The sequence below is a fragment of the Antechinus flavipes genome, chromosome 2, assembly GCF_016432865.1.
Source record: "Antechinus flavipes isolate AdamAnt ecotype Samford, QLD, Australia chromosome 2, AdamAnt_v2, whole genome shotgun sequence".
Taxonomy (NCBI): Eukaryota; Metazoa; Chordata; class Mammalia; order Dasyuromorphia; family Dasyuridae; genus Antechinus; species Antechinus flavipes.
Window position 1 is genome coordinate 339,700,005 of NC_067399.1, and position 24,910 is coordinate 339,724,914.

Genomic DNA, 24,910 nt, shown 5'->3' on the forward strand with positions numbered 1-24,910 from the left:
TTTTTCATATGACTATAGAAAGCTTTAATTTTTTCATCTAAAAATTGCCTGTTAATCATTTATTCATTGAGGAATGACTTACATTCTTAGAAATTTGACTCAACCCTCCAAAGATCTGAGAAATGTGCCTCTTCATTTTTAAAATGAAAGTGTTTAACTAGATGATCCAATTTTCCAATATGAAGTACAATTTTCAAAATTCATGACTTAATGGCACCTTTTAGTTCCATAAAAATCCCTCTAACACCCAATTAAAATATTTTTTGCTGCTTTTTAAAATCCATGTGTATGGGACAGAGAGAAAAGGGAACAAGGATCTCGCTGTGTGCCAGACATCATACATATTTCATTTGGTCCTCACAAAAACCCAGGTAGGTAGATACTATTATTATGCTATTTTATAGTTGAGGAAATCAGGGAATACAGAGATTAAGACTTGCTTGGAATCACACAGCTAGTGTATGCTGAAACCAGATTAGAACTCAGATCTTCCAACTCTATATCCAATATTCGATTGCTGTGCTACTCAGCTGCTTAGTACTTATATAAGACAAACAAGTACTTTAGAGCAGTTATAATCTCTTAGTAGGTTTGATGTTTCTAATGGATTAATTTTCTCTAATAGGTTGTCTGCGAATATCTTCCTTGACTTCACCTTTTAAAAGTATCCAACATGTCCCATACCTTAATCCTAAAGGTTTCACTAAACTGATAACCGGTTCTAATTGATGGTGATTTCTGTTTCAGAAGCAGCTAAGAGTTCAAGATGCAAAGACTGTTCAAGAGAAAGCCGCAAAGATCAAGGAATGGGTGACCATGAAGTTAGGAGAGGTACAATTATCACCTGGTCCTGGGAAATTCAAAGAGGAAATAGGGAGAGGCTCTGCGGTGGTTAACCATTCACTCAGTTCTTACTGTGGAATGCTCTCCTTTTCATTTTCTGTGAAGTAACTTTTCCCAGATCTCTAAATTCTTACATTCTCTTTAAATAATGTTATTTGGGGGGGAGGGAGGGAAGGAAGGCAAGAAAGAAATAGTGTCTAAGGATAAATCTCCCACTACGGGTAAAGCTTAGCCACTTTTTAATAGAAAGTATATTGAATTTTGAGAAATTAATATTTAAACCTGGCTACAGGTTCTTCCTTCACTACTTTCTAATTAGGAGGTCTTGGGTAAATCACCTAAATTCTCTGAGCCATAGTTGCTTCATATAAAAAAATGGGAATAATAATACCTAAATAATATTAACATAACATTAAATTAATGTTTATTATAATATTAAATTAATAATAGTATCTATTAATAGTAACAATAAATCATATTTATTATTATAATAATATTGTTGTTATATAATTATTCTATTATCTATCTAATAGGGTTGTCTTAAGAAGCATATTTTGTAAACTTTAAAGTTTTATACGCCAATAAATCTGTGATCTTACTAATGTGGGTAATCCCTACAAAATGCAGGTCACAGCCCCACCAAACTCACCCATCATGTGCTTGCTACTGTCATTTGTGTCCTACTATATGGCCTTATAGAAATAATTATTATTACTATTATATCTGAGTTGTGAGCTCCCTGAGAGCAGAATCCTCCTTTTAGACTTCTTTGAGTCCCTAGTGCTTAGCATAGTGCCTGGTACATAGTTGGTGCTTAAATATATCTATGACTATTGACTGGTCTCTGTGATTTCACTGGCTAAAAGAACTCACCCATGTGGAGATTCTGTCTACCAGTGTTGGTGGACAACTGCTCTGAAGCTTGGTTTTAGAAAATTTGAGGGATGGGGAAATGAGAGAGAAAGTGATTTATCCAAAATCTCATGCCTAGTTTGTATCATAGACTAGATTATCAGAATCCTCTTGGATTCTTGGATATCATTTATTTTCTAAGGTTATTGTAAGGATAAAATAAGATGACTTTACTAAACTGTTAAAGTGTTATTATCAATATTCTCAGTATTTCAGTTAAAGTATTGATTGTGCTTAAGAACTAGAAAAGGATTCAGTAGAGTTCAATCAGTGTAGTTAATATGTCCTTATCAGAATTTATCTAATAATTAATGTAGTGTTGTGGTAGGAAACCTGAGTTCTATTCTCAAATGGGCCACTAATTAACTAGTTGTAGGGCTTTCAGCAAGTCATTTCACCTGGGTTTCAGATTCCTTCTCCAATAACAAAAATAATAATAATAAAAATAAAGCAATTGACATAGTGTTTTAAATTCTGCAAAGCACAATGTATAGAAATCTATTAATTCATTTGTTCCTGACAACAATTCTGTGGAGGATCCAGACCTCTTTTCTTGCCTTCAGAATGGGGATTGATTCTGAAACCCCTGAATTCTTATACTTTCCCTGTAGAGTCCAAGTAGCTCCCCATGGGTCACCATGGAGAAACCTAGAGATGGGGAGGAAATAGATGGTGTAAAAGGCAATGGCTTCTTGGAATTTCTCAGGAAACTGCTCCCAGAAAAGAGCTTCTGCAAACAAATAACTATTGTTTGTTTATAAATAAGGAATCTGATACAGAGAGTGACTTGCAAAGTGAAGGGGTCATTTGAGTTGGTCTCTCTCAGGTCATTTCTAGCATTAATAGTCCTACAAGTGATCATTTCATAAAATTTTACTAAAGCAAGAAATTTGAGTTCCCCAAACTTGGCAGGCTGGAGTGGCAAAAGAATCTAAATTGAGATGTTTTAAACAAGATCAGAAGAGAGAAAGAGAAAATAATAATAAGATAGTCCTGGGAAGAGAGAATAAGGTTTTCTGTTCTAGCAAAGGCCAAATAGTAGTTGTCATTTTTAGTTTTATCTACAGCTGAAACCAGGGTTTATATATGAATGTTTTTCTTTTTGCACAGCTCGAGATGGAGAATCGGCACCTGAAAAACTACAATCAGCGCTTAGTAGAGCAAGTGAGGGCACTTCAAGAGGCCTTGGGAGGTAGGCAGCAGTGTCTCCTCTGGGGACAGTTTTCTGGGAAACTCCAAGATGCCATTGTCATGGATACCTGTCTGTTTCCTCCCTATCTCTAGATCTCTCCATGGTGCTACCCGGGGAGTTACTGTGGTCCTTTCAGGGAAAGTCAAAGAATAATTCTTTGGTTTCAGAGATAGGTACCCATCAGGAAGGCCAGAGAAGAATTATGGAAGGCAACATAACTTCCCAGGCTCAGACAGCAGCTGTCTCCTTATCTTCTTCAGTAACCCAGCAGGACAAAGACCTCATTCCTAAAGTAAGCAACACATTGAAAGGTTCTGGGAGAATCATTTGCGGAGAAATCCCAGAGACCAAGGATCCCCAACTTTCTCCCAGAGATACTGTGGGGTTACAGAAGTCAGCTTACTTGGGTGAAATCCTAGGTGGTTTTCAGAGAGGGATGCCCATTAAGCTGAGGTTCCCAGCCAAGGAAGGAGTCCTTGGTAGCAGCATGACCCTGCCAAAGGTTCGGGCTTTCCGTAACCCCCGGGACAGCATCCAACTTGCCAAGCGGCGTTATAGCCAGCCCCAGATGAGAACTGAATGCTTCAACCACATGCTGAGCATTGAAATTAGTACTCTCCAGACCTCCCAAATCCATACCCTTCCCACAAAAGAAACAAACATTGACCAGAAGAAAAGGAAAGAATCTGAGAGGATGGACACAGAAGAGCCCTCTTCTGATAAGAAAGAAGTCAAAGCCAGCGAGTCAACCTCTAAATTAGAAGATGAGCTGGAGAAATCTAGTACCAGGGAGATGGAGATGGGGAACAAGCCTCCTACACCCCCTCTACATCAGTTCCCATCCTGGGTAAGAATTTTCAGTTTGTTTCTCTGTGGAGAGTGAATAACCCTAATAATAAGGGCTAGTATTTCTGATGTTTGAAGGTTTGCAAAATGGCTTACATGTTTTCTTTATCAACAACTCTATGAGGCAGGTATTATTCTTTTTTTTAATATAGTATTTTGTTTTTTCAAATACATGTAGAGAAAGTTTTTAACATTCATTTTTGTAAGATTTTGTCTTCCAAATTTTTCTCCCTCTCTCCTTCCTTATATCCCCCTCTCTCCAAGACAGCAAGCAATCTGATATAGGTTAAATATGTGCAATTCTTTTAAATGTATTTCCATATTTGCCATCTTGTGCAAGAAAAATCAGATCAAAAAGAGAAAAAACTATGAGAAAGAAAAAAACAAGCAAACAAACATAATATAAAAAAAACAGTGAAAATACTATTCTTTGATCCATATTAAGTCTCCATAGTTCTCTCTCTGGGTGCGAAAGGCATTTTCCATCCCAAATCTATAGGAATTGCCCAGAATCACCTCATTGTTGAGAAGAGCCAAGTCCATTACAGTTGCTCATTTCATAATCTTCTTATTACTGTGTACAATGTTCTCTTGGTTCTGCTCACTTCACTCAACATCAGTTCCTGTAAATCTTTCCAGGGGTTTCTGAATTCAGGGCAAGTATTATTCTTACCCCATTTTACATGTGAGAAACAGAGGCTGACATCAGTAAAGTGACTTGACCAAGGTCACGTAGATTTTAAGTGGAGTCTTTTCCCTTTTTGGACCAGCACTCAATCCACTATGCCACCTGACTGCCTGTAATGAGCATTGTGTATATAAGCTAAGCAGTCAGGTGGAGCAGGGCCACAAGTTCATTCAGGAACTAGCAACCATTGATAGGCTAGTAAGATTTAGAGTCAGGAAATCTGTTTGAAATCATCTAGCAAAAACTTTTAATCTTCGAGGTCAGAAAACTGAATTACTATTAAGATGCTTACCTAGGCTTTGAACCCAGGCCCTCTGGACTTCAAATCTTGCCACACTGATGTAGGATAGCATGGTCCCTCTTTTCTCACCTGACTGAATTTTCATCAGATCTTGCCTTAGTGACAGAGCAAGCCCTTCTCTTTGCAAGCCCAGACAATGCCCAGAGTCTATTCCCTAGTGACAAAGCATTGCGTAGATAGCCTTCTGACAAAATTTCTGTTCCACAGTTTTTTCCTCTAATTATCTTACTGTATAGTTATTCAACATGTGACCTCTGAGGTCCAGGATGTGGTCCATGAATAAATATATGGTAGGGGTATGACTTACCTGCCATTTTAGCTTTCCCTGAAAAAAAGCTTGCTCTTATTAATTTTTATTAGGCCATTATAGCCTAATAATCTGATGATTGCTATTTTTGCATAATTAACTATTACCAGGTTCACTAGAAATCACTAGAGATCAATTGTACAAATTTCATGCAATCCACACACATAAGGATTTTTGTATGTGTGATTCAATATTGGAGCGAAAGTAAAGTTGGAAGCCCTTTTCTTAAAGAAAACTCTTTAAAAATGCAAATACTTAGAGGCAGCTTGATGGGGCAAAGGATAGAGCACCGGACCTGGCATCCTGAGTTCAAAATTGTCCTCAGACATTTAATACTTCCTAGTGTGACCCTGGCCAAGTCACTTAATCCCAGTTGCCTTGTAAAACAACAAACAAATGCAAATACAGACTGGGAAGGGTCATATTATAAGTTAGGGGTTCTTATCTATATGCCAGATCTTTTTAGTTGTCTGAGAAAGTTTACAGACCCCTTCTCAGAATGTTTTTAAAATGCATAAAATAAAATGTACACAATTACAAAGGAAACCAATATTAGTGAAATCAAAAATACAATTTCAGGGGGGCTCATGGAATCTGTCCATGATCTCTTTGGGGATCCATAAACTCAAGATTTGGAACCCCTGCCTTATTCTATTATAGTAATTATCTTTATAGTGATTACTAGCTAAGAGCAAGAATGAGATAAATATAAATAAATATATATACATATGTATGTATGTGTGTGTACATATGCTATATACATATATATACATATATATATATATGTCTACATATACTATATATATGGAAAAAGGAAAGAGAATCCCTAAATAGAGATAATGGTCTAAATGAAAGAGCACTAGCTATAAAATTAAGGAAATGGGGTTCAAATCCCACCTCTGACATTTACTACTTGGTGATCTTGGATTGATTACTTTAACTTCCTCAGGCCTGAGTTTCCTCTATAACTACATGCCCTTTGGCATCCCTTCCAGTACTAAAAACCATGATCCTATGAAACAGAGCGGGTAGGTACCAATGGTATGTTTGTCTCTGCCTTAAAGAATGTGGCAGCTCTGTGGAACTTTCTCAAGGAAGGGAAAGGGAGAACAGAAAAGGGCAAAGGGATCTCAACAGAATAAAATGGAGGGAGAGGATATTCAACTGGGCTGGTAAGACATTAATAGACATATCTGTAATAAATCAAAATGGGAATATTAAGATCAGATGATGGCTTTTTAAATAGAAATTTCCCCAAAAACATAGGCTTGAAAAGGAAGGGAAGACTAGAACAGGAGAAGTAGCTAGAAGCATAGATGTGTCAATAAAATAAAAATAAGTCTAATCTTCACCATTCACCCAAATTTGTATTGTACAGGAATGGATGATAGCTGCTCCTATGTTTTATCTTCATTGGTTTAATTGATAGGTTTGTACATGTATGAATTCAGGGCATGCTCTTGACAGCACATGCTGAGCACCAGTTGACTGTGAAGAAAAAGTGCTGATAATAAGAGATAATGGTTTCCATCACACCCTCCATACTCTCACCTGGGACTCTGAGTCCCATAGAATCAGCAAGGACTGGAGAGAGGTTTTTTGTGTGTTATCTTCTCAGTGTGTGCACAATTCCCAGCTATCCCTACACATTCAGGCCTTCATAATTCCCTTTCCCCAGAAAAAACCCAGTGTAAAGTCTAAACATTGCAGAGAACATTAGTAGCCCTGCCGATTGTTAATTATTACAGAATTGCACTTTCAGAGCTTGAGAAGGAACATCTGAAGGTCAGGAGAATTTATTCCCCACCCCTCACTTGACTTTCAGGCAGGACTACACTTAAATTCTTGTAGGTAGACAACTGAGAATCAAAAGGACATTCTGATATTATAACAAATAGCTATCAGGAAGGGCTTCATTATGTTTAATTTAAATTTCACAAGCTACAACTGAAGCCATTCCCCTTACTCAGTCCTTGCTAGTGTTAAGGCAGAGCTAGGTTTTATCCTAGGTATAAGAAAGACTCTTTTCTACACTCAATGATGCCTTTTAAGTAGCTCCTCAGAGTCTTTTTCCAAATAACTAAATGACTCAGAGAGAAGAGTCAGTTTGTTCTTCCTTTCACCTAATCACATTACAGTATTCTGAGGGAGATCTTAGTTCTTCATTATCACCAGTCTCAGTTTTCACTCTCCCCTTGTTCAATTTTACATCCCCGTAGGAGAAACTTTTGTTCAGCCCTGTTCCCCAGCCCACCCCCATATAGCCAAAACTGGGGCAGGAGCAGTCCAAGCTTTTCAGCATTTCCTCAGGCACCATCTTCAGAGAGAATCTGCTTTCTCCTGGGAGCAGGGATGCTGCTCCTTCATCCCCACTCTGGTCTACTGACATTTCTGCTGACCTCGTTTCTCCACAGGGTTGGGGGAAAGCAGCTTGTCACAAAACGAGGGGGTGATTTTAATGGCAGTGGAGGTTGGGCGAGGAGGAAAGAGGAAATGAGCAACTCTTCTTCCTCCACTAGTATTTTGGCTTTCATTCCTATCTACTTTGGTGAGTAAGATGGCAGGAGGGACATGGTCACTGGCAATGGATGTCAAGGAGGCTTGAGAGAAATCGAACAGCTGTACCCGGGCAGGTCCATCTTTTCTGGGCTCCCTTCCCTTTTCACCCTGTTTTTAATTTTCTCTCCTTACCTAGTTCTAGCTAATTCCATTCATATTCTCTCTCTCTCTCTCTCTCTCTCTCTCTCTCTCTCTCTCTCTCTCTCTCTCTCTCATCCTCCATCAATAACAAACTACCCTTTATCTAGATTTCTTCCTCTTGCATTCCTTCTCCCTGCTGTTCACTGAAACCTATCTTTCTCTTGAAAATACTATAGTTTTTTGGACACTCTCCAAGGCCGGCTGCTTCCCATCCCTCCCCATCCCCCTCTGTCCCCAGCACCAACCTGGCATCCACATACAAGAGAAGCAGGTCCACTTCTTGCTTTCTGCTGCCACCTACAGACTTCCGTCTGTCACCACCACTCAGCAACTTTCCCAATTTGAAGTCTCACTCTATCTATCTTGCCCAGGTCTTCCAGGAGACCCCTCAGACAGCTGCATGCCAGATAATATTTATCTGTCATCTATGGGCCTTCTGGTCACTCTCCGTCTTCCCCAACAAATTCAGTGCCTGGCTCTGTCTTCTCTACCCTCAGCCCTGTCCTTAACTCAACCTAATTTACCCCTCAGTTGCCAGAATTCCTAATTATGATTCTGAATATATCAAGGATTTAGAAATAAATGATTCTAGCTTCTTGTAGCTTAATAAAAACAAAAAACAACAGTTTAAAAAAACCCTTCCCATCAAAAAGCTGCATAAGGCTTAGCCCAAAGTATTCAGAGAATCACAGAATTTCAAAATTGACAGAATGCTTTTCCAACTTGTACCTAAACAAAGAATTCTTACTACAACATACAAGTGGTCATTTAGCTTTATCCTAAATTCCTCCATTGCTTCCAAAATAAACTCATTCCACTTTGTTCTAGGTCTAATTATTAAGAAGTTGTGTGTGGGGGAGGTTTCCCCCTTGGACCCTGAGGGCCAATCCTAATTAGGAACTGTCATTTCAGGAGAGTCGGATTTATGCTGTGGCCTTATCTGGCATGCAGCTGTCTGAGATGTCTCCTGGAAATGATGCTTCTACCTGTGGTGAGTCCTCAAATTAATTAGAGGGCAAAGGAAGATTGGGATGGGTGGGAATAGGAAAGATGCTGCTATCTCTGGAAGAAAGAGGAAAGGAGATTTTAGGAGAGAGTACTCTTTTAAGGGTAGTTTAGGACCAGGAAATAGTAAAGTAAAACAGCAATCTACTCCCCATCCCTAATATTTTAATGCAGAGGAAAGCAAGCTGTGAAAATGAATATTAATGGCAACTTTGAAAATGAAAAAGAGGTACAAAAAGGTGATCTGAGGATGTGAGAAAAGGAAGGGAAGAGACAGTGGGTCAAGCTAGCCCTTTTGTTTTAATAATTGAGGAAGGGAAATAGAGGTACTACCAATAATTTACAAAAGATAGAAATTAGACTTGTGATTTCACCATAATCTCAAATTAGAATTAAGAATACCTGAGTTCAAATGCTAGCTGGGTAACCATGGGCAAGTCACTTAAACTCTGCTTCAGTTTCCTTATCTGCAAAATAGAGATAATAGTAGCATCTATCACCTATAATATCAACCTATCAGGCTGTTATAAACATGAAATAAGATAGAATGTGTAAAGAACATTGCAAATCTTAAAAGTGACATGTACATATGTGTGTGTATATATATGTGTGTGTGTATACCTTGCTAGTATTTCCTGTTATTATTCTCTACAATTTTTATAGTTTTAGAGAATTGCCTACAGGACTGACTTCTTGCCCAGATTTAAATAGCCAATATATGTTAAAGGCAGGACCTGAGTTCCTAACTCCAAGGCTGGTTCTCTCTTCATTACACCATGCTACCTATCATATAATACTTTATTTACCATTTACATGACACTTTCACTTGCATTTGATCCTGTGAAGTAAAGTGCTATTCTCCTTATTTTACAGATGAGGTAGTTGAAGAATTTGCCTAAAATCAAAGCAACATTAGAGTCTGGCTGTTATAATTACTAATACAGGCCACTTTATAAGACAATACAACAGTTGGTGACATATGTTAAATATTAATCTTAGAATGGATTTTTTCCCAACACCACTGAACAGCAGCCCCTTAATTCCACCTCGGGTTTCTGAAGCAATTTAGGAAACTTCCAAAGGACCATCACCCTGCTTTTTCTATACCTTGGAGATGATTCTGGTGGAGGTCAAAGGAATCTCTTTAAGTGTTTGGTTTTCTAACAATGGGAGTTATTAAAATAAGAAATGGAAGGGGGATATCTCAGGAGGTTCCCTGTTGCTGAAGAACTATAAGCAGAAGCTGGGTAACTACTTATTAAGAATGTCATAGAAAAATTTGAGCTCATGTATGGATTGGATAGGGTAATAATTGAGGTTCCTTCCAACTCTAACATTCTATGATTCGAAGAGAATTGGAATAGAGAGTAGAATAAAGTAAAAGCTTCTCAGACAGTCAACAATTTATTATTTAGAACTGACATTATGCTGCTTCCCTGAATATAAAAAGACAAAGAAGAGCACTGATTTTCTGCCAATATTGAAATCTCCCATTTCTCCCATATACTGCAATGCAGTTCATGGCCTAGAAAAAAAAGGCAAGGGCATTATTTCCCCCACATCTTCCTAGTCTAGGCCCTAAAGATAAGTCTAATGTCTCCCTAAACTAGCCTCCTAAAGTCATATCCCATTTTTCCTTTTGTGTTTTTGTTCAATTGTTTCAGTCACGTCCAACTCTTCATGACCCCATTTCTTAACAAAGATATTGGAGTGGTTTGTCATTTACCTCTCCAAATCATTTTACAGTTGAGGAAACTGAGGCAAATGAGGTTAAATGATTTGCTCAGGTTCACACACTTAATATCTGAAGCCAGATTTGAGCTCTTTGAGATGAATTTTCCTGATTGCAAGCCGAGTGCTCTGCACTTTACCACTACCCTTCCTGAGTTATGGTACCTTAGTATATAGCATCTCTTCTATCTCTTCCCATCTCCAGCCTCAAGTTCTATGTCCTTCACCTCCCCTGGGTCCTTCTCCAAGCTTGTCAACCAGAACTTCCACGTGCCTGTCTACACCACACTGAAGGGGGTAAGGAAACAAGAATTGGTGATGATTACATCTTTTTAGAGAAGACGCCTGGAGCTTGGATGACTGGCATGAATATCTAAGGTCAGGATTTCATGCCTGTGTATCCCTGAGCAGGACTATCACATTTCCTTAGGGCACCATTTCCCAGGAAGCACTCTCTTCATATGTCCTCATAGAGAATTGGTCCTTGGTAGGGACCCCACTTAGCATACCCCTAATATGTTCACTTGCCTTAGGGAGCCAGACCAGGTGTGTCCATTTCAGGAGTAAGTTTTGAAATTTTCTTTGAGAAAAGAACCAGAAAAGATGGAGTGAAAGGAAAACAAAAAATAGAGTCCAGGAAATCAGGATTGTAAATAATTAGTAGTCCTTCTTAATCTCTGTCTCTGTTGAATCCCAACCCATTCATTAAATCCCAACTCAACTGCTCTCTCTTCCATGAAATGTTCCCTGATACATAGTCTCAAACACATAAAATGATCACTATTCACATATTTAATTTTTGTAACTTCATGCATTTACATGACTTTATTAGTAACCTCATTTTCATTTCGTATTGGCAATGGCACACATTTGCAACTACATGCAGTAGAGAAAAAAATAAGAGGCAAGTCTGTAGAGTAGCTGATATCCCAAGCATTTCATTGGTCTTGTTCATCTATTATTGTAAAGAGCTACCCAGCATTTAGAGTGTCAGAGGTGATGTCAAGAATTCATCAGTTCCAGCATCTTCCAAGAGCAGTGACTAAAGTCCCAGCAACATTTCCCTTGGTTTTCAAAAGGTAGCCAAGGTAGAAAGATTTACATCAGTATAGTGTTGTCTGAAATGATTTATTAATTGAGATATTAGCATAAAAGGTCATAGAATTCTAGGGAATTACTAGCAAGAAAAAATATCTTTCGTTTTGGCAATTTTATTTTGTGTACTGCATTTTATGGGCTATTTCATGGTTACCATGTTAGAAAAAGTGCATATTATTAGAATTGATATTTTGTTATTAAAATATATAGAGAAAAAATGTGTTTTCAGCAATCTTTAGTGAAAGATTTTAGTTTTTGATAGTTATGGGAACCTAACATCCTATTTCCTATAGGTTCTATATATCAACATTTTTATTTGTTTTTTATTTTCATGCCAATTTCCAGGATCATTACACCTGTGAATCTGAGGACTGATTGAAAACATATAGCCACATATACCATCAATGATGGCCTCCCCTCAAACCTTACATAGAATTTTTGTGTATCTCTAATATAATTTTGTACATTATAGTTCTCTGTATTCATGAGAGAAAAACTTTCTCCTCCAAAACTTAAAACATACTAGGCACCTAATAAATGTTTGCTATAAAGTACAGTTCCTTCTCCAAGAATTTGCCCAACTCTCATCATTCCTTAGGAACTGTTGATTGGACTTTACTCCAGGGTGGAGGGGGGTAAGATGAACAAGAGATGATGCCCTTGTTCTCTTCTGCACAGTCACACACTTCTGGGGATGGGGGGAAATTGGCTTTCCAGAGAGCGACTCAGATCAGCACTGTGCCCTTCCTGGATGAATCCTCTGGTTCTGATGATGACTGCAGCTCTCAGACCAGTTTCCAAACTTCTGTCACTTGCATGGAGTCCAGGAAAGCCAGTGTACCAGCCAGCCCTCGGGCTATCAAAAGAGGTACTGGGAGCCTGGGGCATGAATAAGGCTTCAATAATCTTAATCTGCAGGCAGTATTCCCTTTCTCTTCAAAGGGCTATGAGCTGTGGAGGGAACCCTTCTGGGCTGTGGGACACGAACGTTCCTTTCCAAGGAGTACCAGTCAATAGCAATGGGTCATAATGAAGAGGAAAAGTCACTCTCTAAAGCTGGAGTTCTTAATCGTTATGGTGTCATGGATTACTTTTGTAATATGGGGAAATCTATATGTCCCTTCTTGGAATAATGTTTTAAATGCATAAAAAAATACACATATAATTACAAAGAAAAATAATTATGTTGAAATATAGTCACTAATATTTTAATATTATTTAATTATATTATTACATATGCCATGTTATATGCATATTACATCTGTTATTATATATTATGATATATTGATTATTTTAATAAAATTTTTGGTTTTTTTTTATTTTAATAATATTTTTAAACAAGTTCAAAACTCCATATTAAGAACCCCTGCTCTAAAGAGTTTATATTGGACTTTAAACTTCATTAAATCCCTGGGAAAGAAAGAGAAAAGGTGTTAGGATGGTAGTCCCATTTTAGAAATGGAGAAACTGAAGTACAGAATTGAAAAGACAACACTCAGGGTCCCTTTAGTAATATGCGAGTCAAATTTCTTAGGTCCATTTAAAAAAAATCCAACTAGCCTCTCACCTCCTTTTTTGGTCAGGAGTAATAGAAAAACTAGGTGGGAACAACCTGACTGATTCACAAAGAGAAAAACCACTTTCTACTAAGGCTCTTTCTTCCACTGTTTGAGATAACTAAGAAGTGTGAACACCCCATCACCCAAGCAACTTGCCCCTCATCATATATCTTTGACCTGTTCTTGGAGGAAGAGGATATGATTGGGCCTATTAGACATTCACTACTTACTCAGGAGGTTGGACAGCTTTGCCTGACATGGGCAGGGTAGGTGCTTGGGAAAAGACATGGAAACATATGTCTTTTGACAATCTCCACACACTGAACCCATTTCTCCATGGCCAGATGTCTCCATATCCTCCCTGAGTTCAGAGAGTGACTATGCTATTCCTCCTGATGCCTATTCTTTGGACAGTGACTACTCAGAACCTGAATATAAAGTTCAACGGACCTCAATCTATTCCATTGATGGACTTGGATCCCATGGGGTAAGTGAAACCTTGGAAGCATGGACCAGTGGCTGAAAAGGGGAAGACATAGCTGAGGTTTTACCACATGCTTTTAATTTTAAACTACAAAGAAAAACTGACACATCTTGTATCAAGTACATTAGGATTATCCTTGTCTTTTTTTCAAAAAATATTTTGAGCAATATTTGGTATTTGGTAATTATTTTGTTTGATACAACTTATACTTCCCAAAAAACACCCAAATAAACCCCCTCTAAAAGTTCATTTCCTGAAGACATTTAAGAAAATGTGTCTAAAATAGCATGATTGCAACTTTTATATGATTTAAAGTATTGACTAAAAAGCAAGATCTTATAGTATTTGTGATGGAGAAACACTGGAAACTTTTCCAAGTAAGATAAAAATTGAATCAAAGTTATGTGACTACAGTTGATCTACAGTTAGAAAAAGAAAAAAGGATCTAAGAACAGGTCACTGTTTTTTAAAGGTTCACTGAGTGGCTGGTAATGAATCTGTTTTATCATCTCAAAGCACCACATATGGCTAAGCCTGAAGCAGGCAGTGAAACTGCACGTGCTATCCAATTCAACCCCTTGTACAAAGTGATGGAGAGAAACTGAAGTCAGACGGGATTGGTCCTCAGTCATCTTGCCAGAATTCTCTAACCCTATAATCTTTGTGTGAGAAATGAGGTCCCTAAGGGGATGGCAAGAGAAAGGGTGGGTGCTGACCACATTACAGATAAGCAGAGAGACAACAGACATGATTGGTACTCAATATTTATTGAACTGAATTGGAGAGCAACTTCTTTTCAAGGGGGTAGTTATAGGGATAGGGCTCAAATAGTAAAAAACAAGGGAAAGCCTCCTCAAGACCTGAATATGACCTGCCTTTCTAGCCTTATCTCCCTCTTTTCCCTTATAGAAACTTTCTGCTCCAGATCAATTGGTCTACTCATTATTTCCCACATACATGTTTATAGTCCTTGCTCTTACCTGGAATACCTCCCTTCTGTCTCTTAGGCAATTTAAGTCCTTTCACTAACTAACTGAAGCTCCATCTTCTTCATGAAAACTTCTTGGCCCATCTCAAGACCAGCCCCAGAGATCATTTTACCGAACTACAATTCATTTGGCAATTATCATATTTTATCTTACATTGCTATTAATTTCTGCATCTATTTTCTTCCCTAGAATATAAGCCTTTCAATGTTAGAAACTGAGTTTTATACCTCTTTATATGCTGAGTATGCTACCCTACATGAAGTATCATTGAGAGTTTATAGACTCTCAATAAATATATATTAATGATGATTCAATCATTAAGGCAGCTTAGGTGGTTCAATGGACAGAAAACTGGATCTGGAATCAGGAAGATCTGAGTTAGGGCAAGATATTTCACTCATCTATAAAATGAGGATAATAATATCACCTGCCTCTCAGAGTTGTGAGGATCAAAATGAGATAATATTTATAACGTACTTTGCAAACTTTAAAGTGAAAACTATATGCGAGTTATTACTATCAATAATAAAATTAAATAATTGGTTTCATATGAATAACTATGGCCTACAGTGTATCGAGTAGCCCTGACCAGATTCTTTTTTTTTCTTTCCACCTCAACTTACATTTCCTCCCATGTCTGTACTGTAGGAATCTTTAGAGAAATCAGGCTACCTACTGAAAATGGATAGTCGGGTGAAGACATGGAAAAGACGCTGGTTTGTTCTAAGGCACAGACAAATCATGTACTACAAGTCCCCGGTAAGGTGCTTCCCACAGCCTATTACCGTCCTGCAGGACAAGGCAAGAGGTGCCCCAAGGGTGGGCAGCATGGGCTAGGATAGTGCAAGGCACGTGGGGTCAGGGGAAAGAAGGGGAGTAAAAGGTCATCCCTCAGCCTAAACTTCGGCAAGCACCGAACCAGAGCCATGGAAGACACCACTGAGAGGGAATATAACCCTGGGAGAAACCGGCATATTCACATTACAACCATGAGACTCAGAAGAGGATGCCGGGTATGCAAAAAGCCTGAGGGCCGGAAAGCGCAGCTTTTCCCAAGCCCCCGTCTGGCAGCTCTACCTGTCCTTTTGCAACATTAGTTAGAGGATTCCTATTCCTTACGGTGGAAAGCCTAGCCTAGATATGGGGTCCCCAGCACCATACCTGTTCTGCTCACCTGAGACACTGACACCAGGAAAGTCTGTGTGACGTGTACACGTCAGAAGGTTACGAGGGGATGGAAAATGAGCCCTGGGTGGTTCGGGCAGCCACATCCCTACACCCCAACCCTGCTCCTCTGCCATCTCGTCCTACAGAGTGATGTGATCCAGAAGCCTCAAGGTCAAGTGGAACTGAACTCCCACTGCCACATTGTCCGGGGAGAAGGCGCGCAGACATTTCAGGTGAGTCTCCCTTGTGTACACACTCATCATCTTCTGAAACAGGGCCCAGATGCTGAGGAGAGGATGAAAAAGTGAGCCAAGAAGTAAGCATGTCCATGTTAGGTAATCAAAGGATGTAGAGGAGATGCTAAGTGCATATTTGACCAGAACTCCCATAACTCCTGGCTGTGAGAAGGCAGGAAAGAGAGAAAGAAACATGGAAAGGGAGAGGATGATGGTAAAAAATGGAAAAGGGATGGAGGAAGAGAGGGAGAGAATAGAGAGAGAAGAGAAGGCTGAGAAGATGGGGTGATGATAATAATAATAATACTAGTGATAAGCCCTGGGATCTGCAGATCCCATTTCCTCCATTATCCCACATCTTTCCCCTACAGCTCATCTCTGAGAAGAAAACTTATTACCTGACCGCAGATTCCCCCAGTTTGCTGGAGGAGTGGATCCGGGTACTCCAAAGCTTGCTGAAGGTACACGCCATTGGATCTCCAGGCCTGCCACAGAGTGGGGCTAAACCCATTGTGCGAGGCTGGCTGACCAAGGTATGGGTAGCATTCATATTGTGAGCCTTCTGAAAGGACAGTGGAGATAGGATGGAAAGAGATCAAAAGGAGTTATGGAATCCTGCCTCATATCATATCCTAAAGGCAAGTAGATGGCACAGTGAATAGAACACTGGACTTGGAGTCAAGAGAGCCTGAATTCAAAATTAGCCTCAAGATTCTGCTAACAAAAATGGGAATAATTATAGTACCTACTTTCCTGGGTTATTGTGAAGAGAGAATGAGATATTTATAAATGTTTTATAATTCGTAAAGTTCTGTATAAGTACTATTATTATTCTGTGTGTCACCTCTTAATCAGAATCTCCATGTGCATTCTAGAGCAATAATCACAGTGGTCAAGGTCATGGCATTGACCCCACAGAGTGCATGATCACCTAACTAGAAGGCTAAAAGATGCTTTGCATTTCAATCTCCCTACTCAAAGGGTTTGTCTCTAGTAGAACCACACCACCTCTTCATCCATTATTTTCAATATTATTTTCCCACAGTACAGATTCCCACTACTGGCTTTCTGCTGTTGTGTAATTGCTCCACTTTTTACTTGGCATTGGCTCTTCAAGGTATTTACAGCCTGAGACCTAGGCACCTGTACTAGCATGTGTAGGCAAAATGCTTGCTCCCAGCATACCTACACCTTGTCTACAGATCACCTAGTAGCTGTCTATGGCAAGTACCCCCAGGGGAAGGAACAGAAGGGACTCAAATGTTGCAATTCATTTTTGTGCAACAGTGTAAGTCACACAAGATGAGAAAGCATGAATGGATTTTGTTCTTCACTACAGATTCACTTCATTATCTTTCTACCTCAAATCTACACTTTTTCTAAGTTTCCCTATTTGTATTAAAGGAGCCACCATCATTCAGTCACCCAGGTTTGAAACTTTGGTATCATGCTCCATTCCTCATTCCCATTTATCCAGTGTATCCAGTCACCATCTGTACCCACTCAGATGCCACACCTTGCTGTTTCTACTTCCAATCTCTCCAAATAAATCTCTCAAATTCAACCCCTTTTCTTCAAATACAGACATCACAACTAATTCAGATCATCTTCACTTCTTGTTAGGCTACTGAAATAGCCTCCTAATCAGTTTCCCTGACTCAGGTCTCATTTTACTCCACTCCATCCTCTACACAGTTGTCCAACTGACTTCCCAAAGTCCAAGTCCAAGGACATACATTCCTTAGTCTGTAAGTTCCAGTGGTTCCCTATTAGTTCTGGAAATGGCCCTGGTTGCAATGGGAAACTTTTTGGCCTTTTTAAATTTAGGTCTTTAACAGGTTTCAGTTTGCCTGAGGCAATGACCCTTCAGAGATTAGGGCTAGGTAAGAATTGAGGCAAAGAATGGCCTCTTTTACCTATCAAAAAAAAAAAAAATCCAGTCTGGAAAGGGAAGTCTCACAGTTTCTGGCCAAAACAAACATTTACTGTTTACATTCACACTCAGTCAATCAATCCCTAAATAATGACCATGTTGTCGATCAATCTCTGAGAGCCAGAGTAATGGGTTTAAGGCTTGGTCCTTAAAAAAGAAATCAAGCTGAGAAACCCCAAGATATCTTAGGAAGTTTCAGTGATACAAAAAAAAATTACATTTGGGCAAAGCAACTAAAGGTAAAAATGAGATACATGATGGAGAGAGAGAGAGGGAGAGAGAGAGGTAGAGAGAAAGAGAGAGAGAGAGAGAGAGAGAAGGAGAAGGAGAAGGAGAAGGGGAAGGAGAAGGAGAAGGGGAAGGAGAAGGAGAAGGGGAAGGGGAAGGGGAAGGGGAAGGAGAAGGGGAAGGGGAAGGAGAAGGGGAAGGGGAAGGGGAAGGAAGGAGGAAGGGAAGAATAAAGAGGAGAAGCAGGCCCTCATCTCTCTACCTGTTAATTCCAGGACATAGAACAGAAGGAAGGAGAGCTGTGTTGCCCAACTGATCAGTTCAGTTGAATCACTAGTGAGGCAGTTCTACTCACATAAGTTGTTGTTTGTCCTTTGTTCAACAAAAATATACACAGGATAAAATTGGGGGTAGCCTTGGGCACTATGATTAAGGAAGGAGCACAGGAATGGGCTTCTTGCAGAATGTGGAACTTTAGCTGAGACTTGAAGGAAATCAGAGAGACTAGGGGGAGCTGAGGAAGGAGAGAATTCGGGACATGGGGAACAGACAGGTGAAGTGGCTTGTGAGTGGAGCAGGAAAGAGTATTCACAGTGTACATAGAAAGGAGTAAGATGTTAAAAGACTGGATAGGTAGGAGGGAATCATCATAAAAGACTTTAAAAACCAAGCAAAGCATTTTGTATCTGATCCTGGAAGTGAAATTGAATTTATTGAGTAAGGGGACAACATAGTCAAATCTGTATTTTAGGGAGATCAGTTTCACAGCTGAATAGAGAAAGACTTGAACAGAGCAAAAACACAAGATAAGGAAACCAACCCGCAGGGAACCAGTTCTATCCAGAACTAGCAAATAGTTCTAATAATTGCAAAATTAGGATTCTGATGCTGAGCAAAACAAGCAGAACCAGGATACATTGTACATAATAACAGCAAAAATGTGCCAAGATCAACTATGAAAGACTTGGTTCTTCTCATTGGTTCAGTGATCCAAGGCAACCCCAATAGACTTTGGACAGAAAAAGCCATCTGCAACCAGAGAAAGAACTAAGGAGACTAAATGTAACATATGCTATGTTTACTTCTTTTTTCTGTTTTTTTTTTTTAATCTCTCCCACGGTTTTTCACTTTATGCTCTGATTTTTTTCTCCCAACTGATTCATAAAGCAATGTGTATTAAAAATACCCATTTACTAGAAAGAAAAAAAAAAGAATTAGGATTGCTTTCTGAAACCCCTTTTGTAGGCACCAACTGGTTTCCAAGCAAAGGGACAGAAAGGAATTTCTTACACTTTTCCCTTGGATTACTAAGGATTGAGCTCTCCCCATTCAACTTTCTAGATTAATTACAATAGAAAGCAAGATCCCAGGGCTACAAGCAAGCAACTTGTTCTATTTGTGTGTCTTCCTTTGTATTTCACCAGGTAAAACATGGTCATTCCAAACTGGTCTGGTGTTCTTTGATTGGAAGAACTTTCTACTACTATCGAAGCCATGAGGACAAGGTATTTTACTCAATGTGATAATAGTTTGCTATATATTTTTCTTTTCCCCTCACCTTGGGGACCATCAGCATCCATTCCTCTGTTTCTTCAAAAATAAAAATGAGACTCCTGAATTTCTTTGGATCCATAGCTTTCTGGTAGTCCCTGCTAAATCTGATCTGTCCTTCCAGCATCTAAAATTGGCTCTATCCACCAGTGTAGTTTGTCTGCTTGTTTTGTATTTTCCCACTTGAACATCATTCTGCCTTCTGTACTCTTGAGCCTGACATTCTCATCTTCGTTTTCCTGGCCCTCATCTCCCTACCTGTTAATTCCAGGACATAGGAAAGGGAATGGAGCCAACCCCCTCTTTCATTAATGGTTCTGTCCCTAGTATCCTCTGGGCTGCTTGCCTATTCGGGGAGCACTTATAGAAGAGGTGGACCGTTCCTGTGATTCAGATGAAGACTACGAGGGCACTGGAGGAATGAGAAGGCTTCTCTCTTCCCACTGCACCCTAGTGATCCACCCACCAGAACACAGTCCCACCTATCTTCTCATTGGTTCTAAGCACGAGAAGGTAGGGCAGGGAGTGGGATGGAGGGCCACCAAAAAAAGAACTGAGACTGGTGATTTCACTCTTCTCTTTTCCCTAAACCTTAAATTTAGGAAGTTTGGCTTTGTTTCTTTCTCCTTTGCCTCTGCACCTAAACTTTGGTGACTATTAGATGTAGAATTCCTCTAAGAAGCCCTTGAAATAGCACCCTTAAAGAAGGATGACCCTATTCATTTGGGGGCATGAAAAGGAGCCACGTGTTTGAAAAATCTTAAGTTTATCTTCTTTATATGGTCCTGAATGGTTGTTATTTATGGCCAAGTGTCCTTGCACCTTTAGTGGACTTCCCCTAAAACACTGGATTCTGCCCATTAGTCTATGAGCAAGGCCTTGAATTGGGCTTTTTGTTTTGTTTTGTTTCAGCTTTTTTAAAATCCATAACATTTAACACAATGCCTGGCATCCTATGGTTGCTAAATGTGTGCTTTTTGGAAGCATCATCTAACTCTTCTTCACTTCTAGGACACATGGCTTTACCACCTCACAGTGGTTGCAGGCAGCAATAGTGCCACGGTAGGCACTGCCTATGAGCAGCTCATTGGAAAATTGATGGATGAAGAGGGGGACCCAGGTAAGCAGCATCCAACAGGCTTAATGTTGAGGTGGAGGGGGTGGATGACTTGGTGAGATTGATGAGGCAGCAATAAATGTGAATCATTCCTTTGTCCACTTTAAGAATTGCCTGGTCATTAAGGAAAATAATTCCTTAACTCCAGCACCTACCTCTTAGCCCTGAGTCAGAGCTGGGATGACCTACTCTTTGACTCCTGGAGAATTTCTCAGAATAAGATGTTTTTCAGTTACCTGGTTTACTCTGTTTAGCCCTCAGCTTTGCAGGCAGGATAAAGGGTTGATGAATGATAAAAGTGACCAGTTAATCTGTAGCTAAATAAAACCCAAGATGGAAATAGGGCTGACCTGAGGTTCATATATGAGGTTCATTAATATGATTACTGATGTGTGTTCTCTTTCTCCTTTTCTCTCTCCCCCTCCTTCTCTTCCTTTCTCTTTCTCTCTGTCTCTCTCTCCTCTCTTCCTCCATATCTCTCTTTTCTCTCTCTCTCCTTCTCTTTCTCTCTCATCTTTTCCTTTACTCCCTCTTTCCCCCCCTCTTTCTCTCCTGTCTCTATCTCCCTTCCTCTCTTCTCTTTCTCTTTAGCTCTCTCTTCTCCTCTTCTCTCTCTCCTTCCCTCTCTTTCTTTACTCTCTCTTTCCTTCCTTCCTTCCCCATTTTCTGTCACTCTCTTCCTTTCTTCCCTTTTCTTTCTCACCCTTTCCTCTCTCTCTCTCCTTCTCTTTCTGTGTCTCCTTCCCTCCCTCTCTTCTCACCCTCTTTCATTTCCTTTTTTTCCTTCTCTCTACCACACTATCCAGAGCATAACATCTGTGTGTGCAGTAACTGGGAACTGAGATTGCTTTATCTTTGGAGTTATATCCCCAGTGCCTAGTACCGTAGAAGCACTTAATATTGATTGATACAACGCCCATATAAGTGTTCATACATGTATAAAGATTTATAAAAATGATTATATATTATATACACATCCTTCATAAGCCATAATGAGGAACTCAATGCCATTTGTGTGTCCCAGGACAATTCTTACCCTTGTTCTCCCTTCAAGGGAGATGAAGGCTTCAGGATGTTGGATAGGGTGTCTCCCACCCCTGGTGGTAACTGACCCTACCTCTGATGCTGTGCTCCTCTCAGGTTCCCCTTTGTGGAGACACCCCATGCTGTGCTACAGTAAAGATGGGCTTTGTACCTCCCTCACCACCCTGCCCTCAGAAGCCCTGCAGACGGAGGCCCTCAAGCTCTTTAAGGTAATTAATCAAGCGGCCTGTGCCATCGCCCCTGTTCTTTATCTTGCACAAGGTGTCCTGAACAGTACGAAAATGCAGTCTCTCAAGCTATAACCACATGTAGCCAGGGAACTGTTGTTCTTGTGAAATGAGCACACAGGTTGGAAGAGCCTGGAGAAATGGAGGCTCCACGTTACATCACCATAAGCCTGGGCTTTATAGTCTTACCCTCCTCTTTGAGGATAGAAGCCCCATTTTCACTACTGAGAAAGGATCTTTATTAAAGTAGGAAACAGTGGAAATATTATTTGCAAGGACCTAGAAAAACACAAGGCCTTTTTTAAGTGAAATATAAATGGTTCCCTGCTAAAATGCAACTTTGCCTTCCCTTTTCTGTTGTGACATATAAGTCCTATTCTATTTATTCTTAGTCCTTTTACAATTATAGAACTAGGCAAATTAAAACTGTGAGAATATGAAGTGGAGAATCTCTCCTTTTTACAAAGCTTCCAATGGAAGTTAACTGAATTCCGGTGAAATGGGTCATTGTTGTTCATTTGTTTTTCAGTCATGTCCTAACTTTATGACCCTATTTGGGGTTTTCTTGGCAAAGATCCTGGAGGGGTTTGCCTTCTCCAGCTCATTTCACAGATGAGGAAACTAAAACAAACAGGACTAAGTGATTTACCTAAGGTTATACAACTATTAAATATTTGGGGCTGGACTTGAACCCAGGAATACTTGGTTCTGACGCCAGACTTGGCATTCTAACCACTGTGCCACCCAGGGGCCAAGTAAGTGCTGAGCCTGGAGTCAGAAAGTTCAAATTTCAGACACTTAGTAGCTATGTGAAGCTGGGCAAATGACCAATTCTGTTTAACTTTTCCCATTTGGGGATAATAGTAGCACTGTCCCAAAGTGGTTATGAGGATCAAATGAGATATCATTTGTAAATCATACACCACACAATGACTAGCACATAGGAGGCATTTCTTCCTTCCTTCTTTTATCTTCTCCTTCCCTTTATCAATTTCCTTTCTTCCTTTTTTTCTTTCCTTTTTTTTTTCTTCCTTCTTCCCTCATAAAAACCCTTTCAAGATATAGCTGTGGCATTACCTTAGTCCTTCCTGATTTTCTCAGTGTCTAATGCCCTCCCTTGAATGATACCTTGGTTCTGCATTCTCTTTATATTTATTCTTTACATACATGTACATGACCTTATTGCCTCCCCCTTTATAATGTTTAATGTATTTGTATCCCTCGCACCTAGAATAATGCCTGCTGCATACTAGGTGATTAATAAGTTTGTTGGTTGATTGAAGGAAGAAGAACCCGTCCCAAACCCCCTAGATCTTTCCTTGAGAGTCTCATCCAGCATGTTCCCTTAGTAAAAGTGAGCCCATCTTAGACCATTTCTGCTAAAGTACTCCAAGTAGAACTATACCTTGTTGGTCCCTGTTTGCTTCCTTGGTGGAAAGTGTTATTTTTTTTTTCCATTTGAAAGAAGAAGGCCTGAGACACATAAAGAATACTATTTGTTCAGCAATAGCACAAAGGAAGCTAAAAGAGATATCAGAAATGACTTCCTATTGTTTTTGTCTCTGGCCAATAGTGGAAAGGCCCCCTGGAGCAAAAACATTTCATCCCTAAATCCCTTCCAGCTTTCCCTTTCTCCCTTGCCTCAGTCTTTAACAACGAGCCACCATTCCTCCTTTGGGAAAGAACTATGAAACTGCACTTGATTCTTGATTCATCTCTTCAGTCTCAAGACTTCTGGGCAAATGCAGCCCACCTCACTTATTCCTCCCACTGGAATCAGAGACGTTTCTGCTGCCTCAGACTTCAGAGGTGGAACTCTAAGCCCATGAGGCTCAGTCACTTAGCAGCTTGGCCACCAGGGCTTGGGGTGACAAGAAAGAGTAAAAGGCATGGAGGATTTGCTTCTCATTCTCAGTCAACAAACATTTATTAAGCAGATTATGTACCAGACTATATGCTTACTACTGTGGACAGAAAGAAAGGCAAAAAAAATCCCCCCAAAACCTAAATCCACCCCCAAAATCAGCCCCTGCCCTCAAAGAGCATTCATTCTAGTGGAGGAGAAAACATGAATAATTAAGTATATAGTACAGAGAGAGAGTAGATGCTTATTTGCTTCCCACTTTTCTTTCACAGTCCTGCCAACTGTTCATCAATGTACCTGTAGAGGCTGCCTCTGTGGACTACCACGTGTCACTGGCCCAAACAGCCCTGCAGGTGTGCCTGGTTCACCCAGAGCTGCAGAGTGAGCTCTACTGCCAGCTCATCAAGCAGACCAGCTGCCACCCCCCACGGAGACATTCATTCTTGCAGGTAAGTGTCTGTGGCAAGGGGGAGCATCGGATTGGGCCCCCCCCCCCCAACAAGCCAATCCTCCCCAGTGGTGAGGAGAGCCCGTGGGAAGGTAGGAGAGAGGAAGAAGGGAGGACAGGAGCAGGAGATCCTTTCAGCTACACCCACCAACGGGGGCTGCCCAAACTGATGCTCTCACCTCTCTGAGCCACATCTTTCCAGGGCGGGGGTGGGGTCCCATCTTTGTCCCATTCTTAATTCCCTCTCATGGCTCTAGATTGTTAGTTAGACCCCAGCAAGGCAAAGGACAGCTAGACCCTGCACTCACTTCTCGGTGCCTGGTTTCCCTTGGCAGTGCTGGCAACTCCTGGCTCTGTGTGCTCCCCTTTTTCTGCCTCAGCATCACTTCCTCTGGTACATCAAACAGCAGCTCCAGCGCCATGCAGACCCCAGGTGAATA

The 24,910-nt window shown here is 40.2% G+C and overlaps 1 protein-coding gene across 2 annotated transcripts in view; it reads left to right on the forward strand.

The window, feature by feature from the left end:
* The window catches only part of PLEKHH1 (pleckstrin homology, MyTH4 and FERM domain containing H1), a 69,049-nt gene that overhangs the window by 32,225 nt on the left and 11,914 nt on the right, over positions 1-24,910 (forward strand). The window contains exons 5-20 of one of the 2 annotated variants that reach the window (XM_051977875.1): positions 748-831; positions 2,866-2,947; positions 3,040-3,794; positions 8,702-8,780; positions 10,731-10,822; positions 12,341-12,491; positions 13,527-13,669; positions 15,304-15,414; positions 15,969-16,055; positions 16,430-16,591; positions 19,644-19,724; positions 20,098-20,283; positions 20,782-20,890; positions 22,028-22,140; positions 24,295-24,471; positions 24,806-24,903. In XM_051977875.1, the coding sequence (XP_051833835.1) occupies positions 748-831; positions 2,866-2,947; positions 3,040-3,794; positions 8,702-8,780; positions 10,731-10,822; positions 12,341-12,491; positions 13,527-13,669; positions 15,304-15,414; positions 15,969-16,055; positions 16,430-16,591; positions 19,644-19,724; positions 20,098-20,283; positions 20,782-20,890; positions 22,028-22,140; positions 24,295-24,471; positions 24,806-24,903 (2,510 nt within the window). The remainder of the gene's footprint in view (positions 1-747; positions 832-2,865; positions 2,948-3,039; positions 3,795-8,701; positions 8,781-10,730; positions 10,823-12,340; positions 12,492-13,526; positions 13,670-15,303; positions 15,415-15,968; positions 16,056-16,429; positions 16,592-19,643; positions 19,725-20,097; positions 20,284-20,781; positions 20,891-22,027; positions 22,141-24,294; positions 24,472-24,805; positions 24,904-24,910) is intronic. The other variant, XM_051977876.1, reaches the window with a different exon arrangement.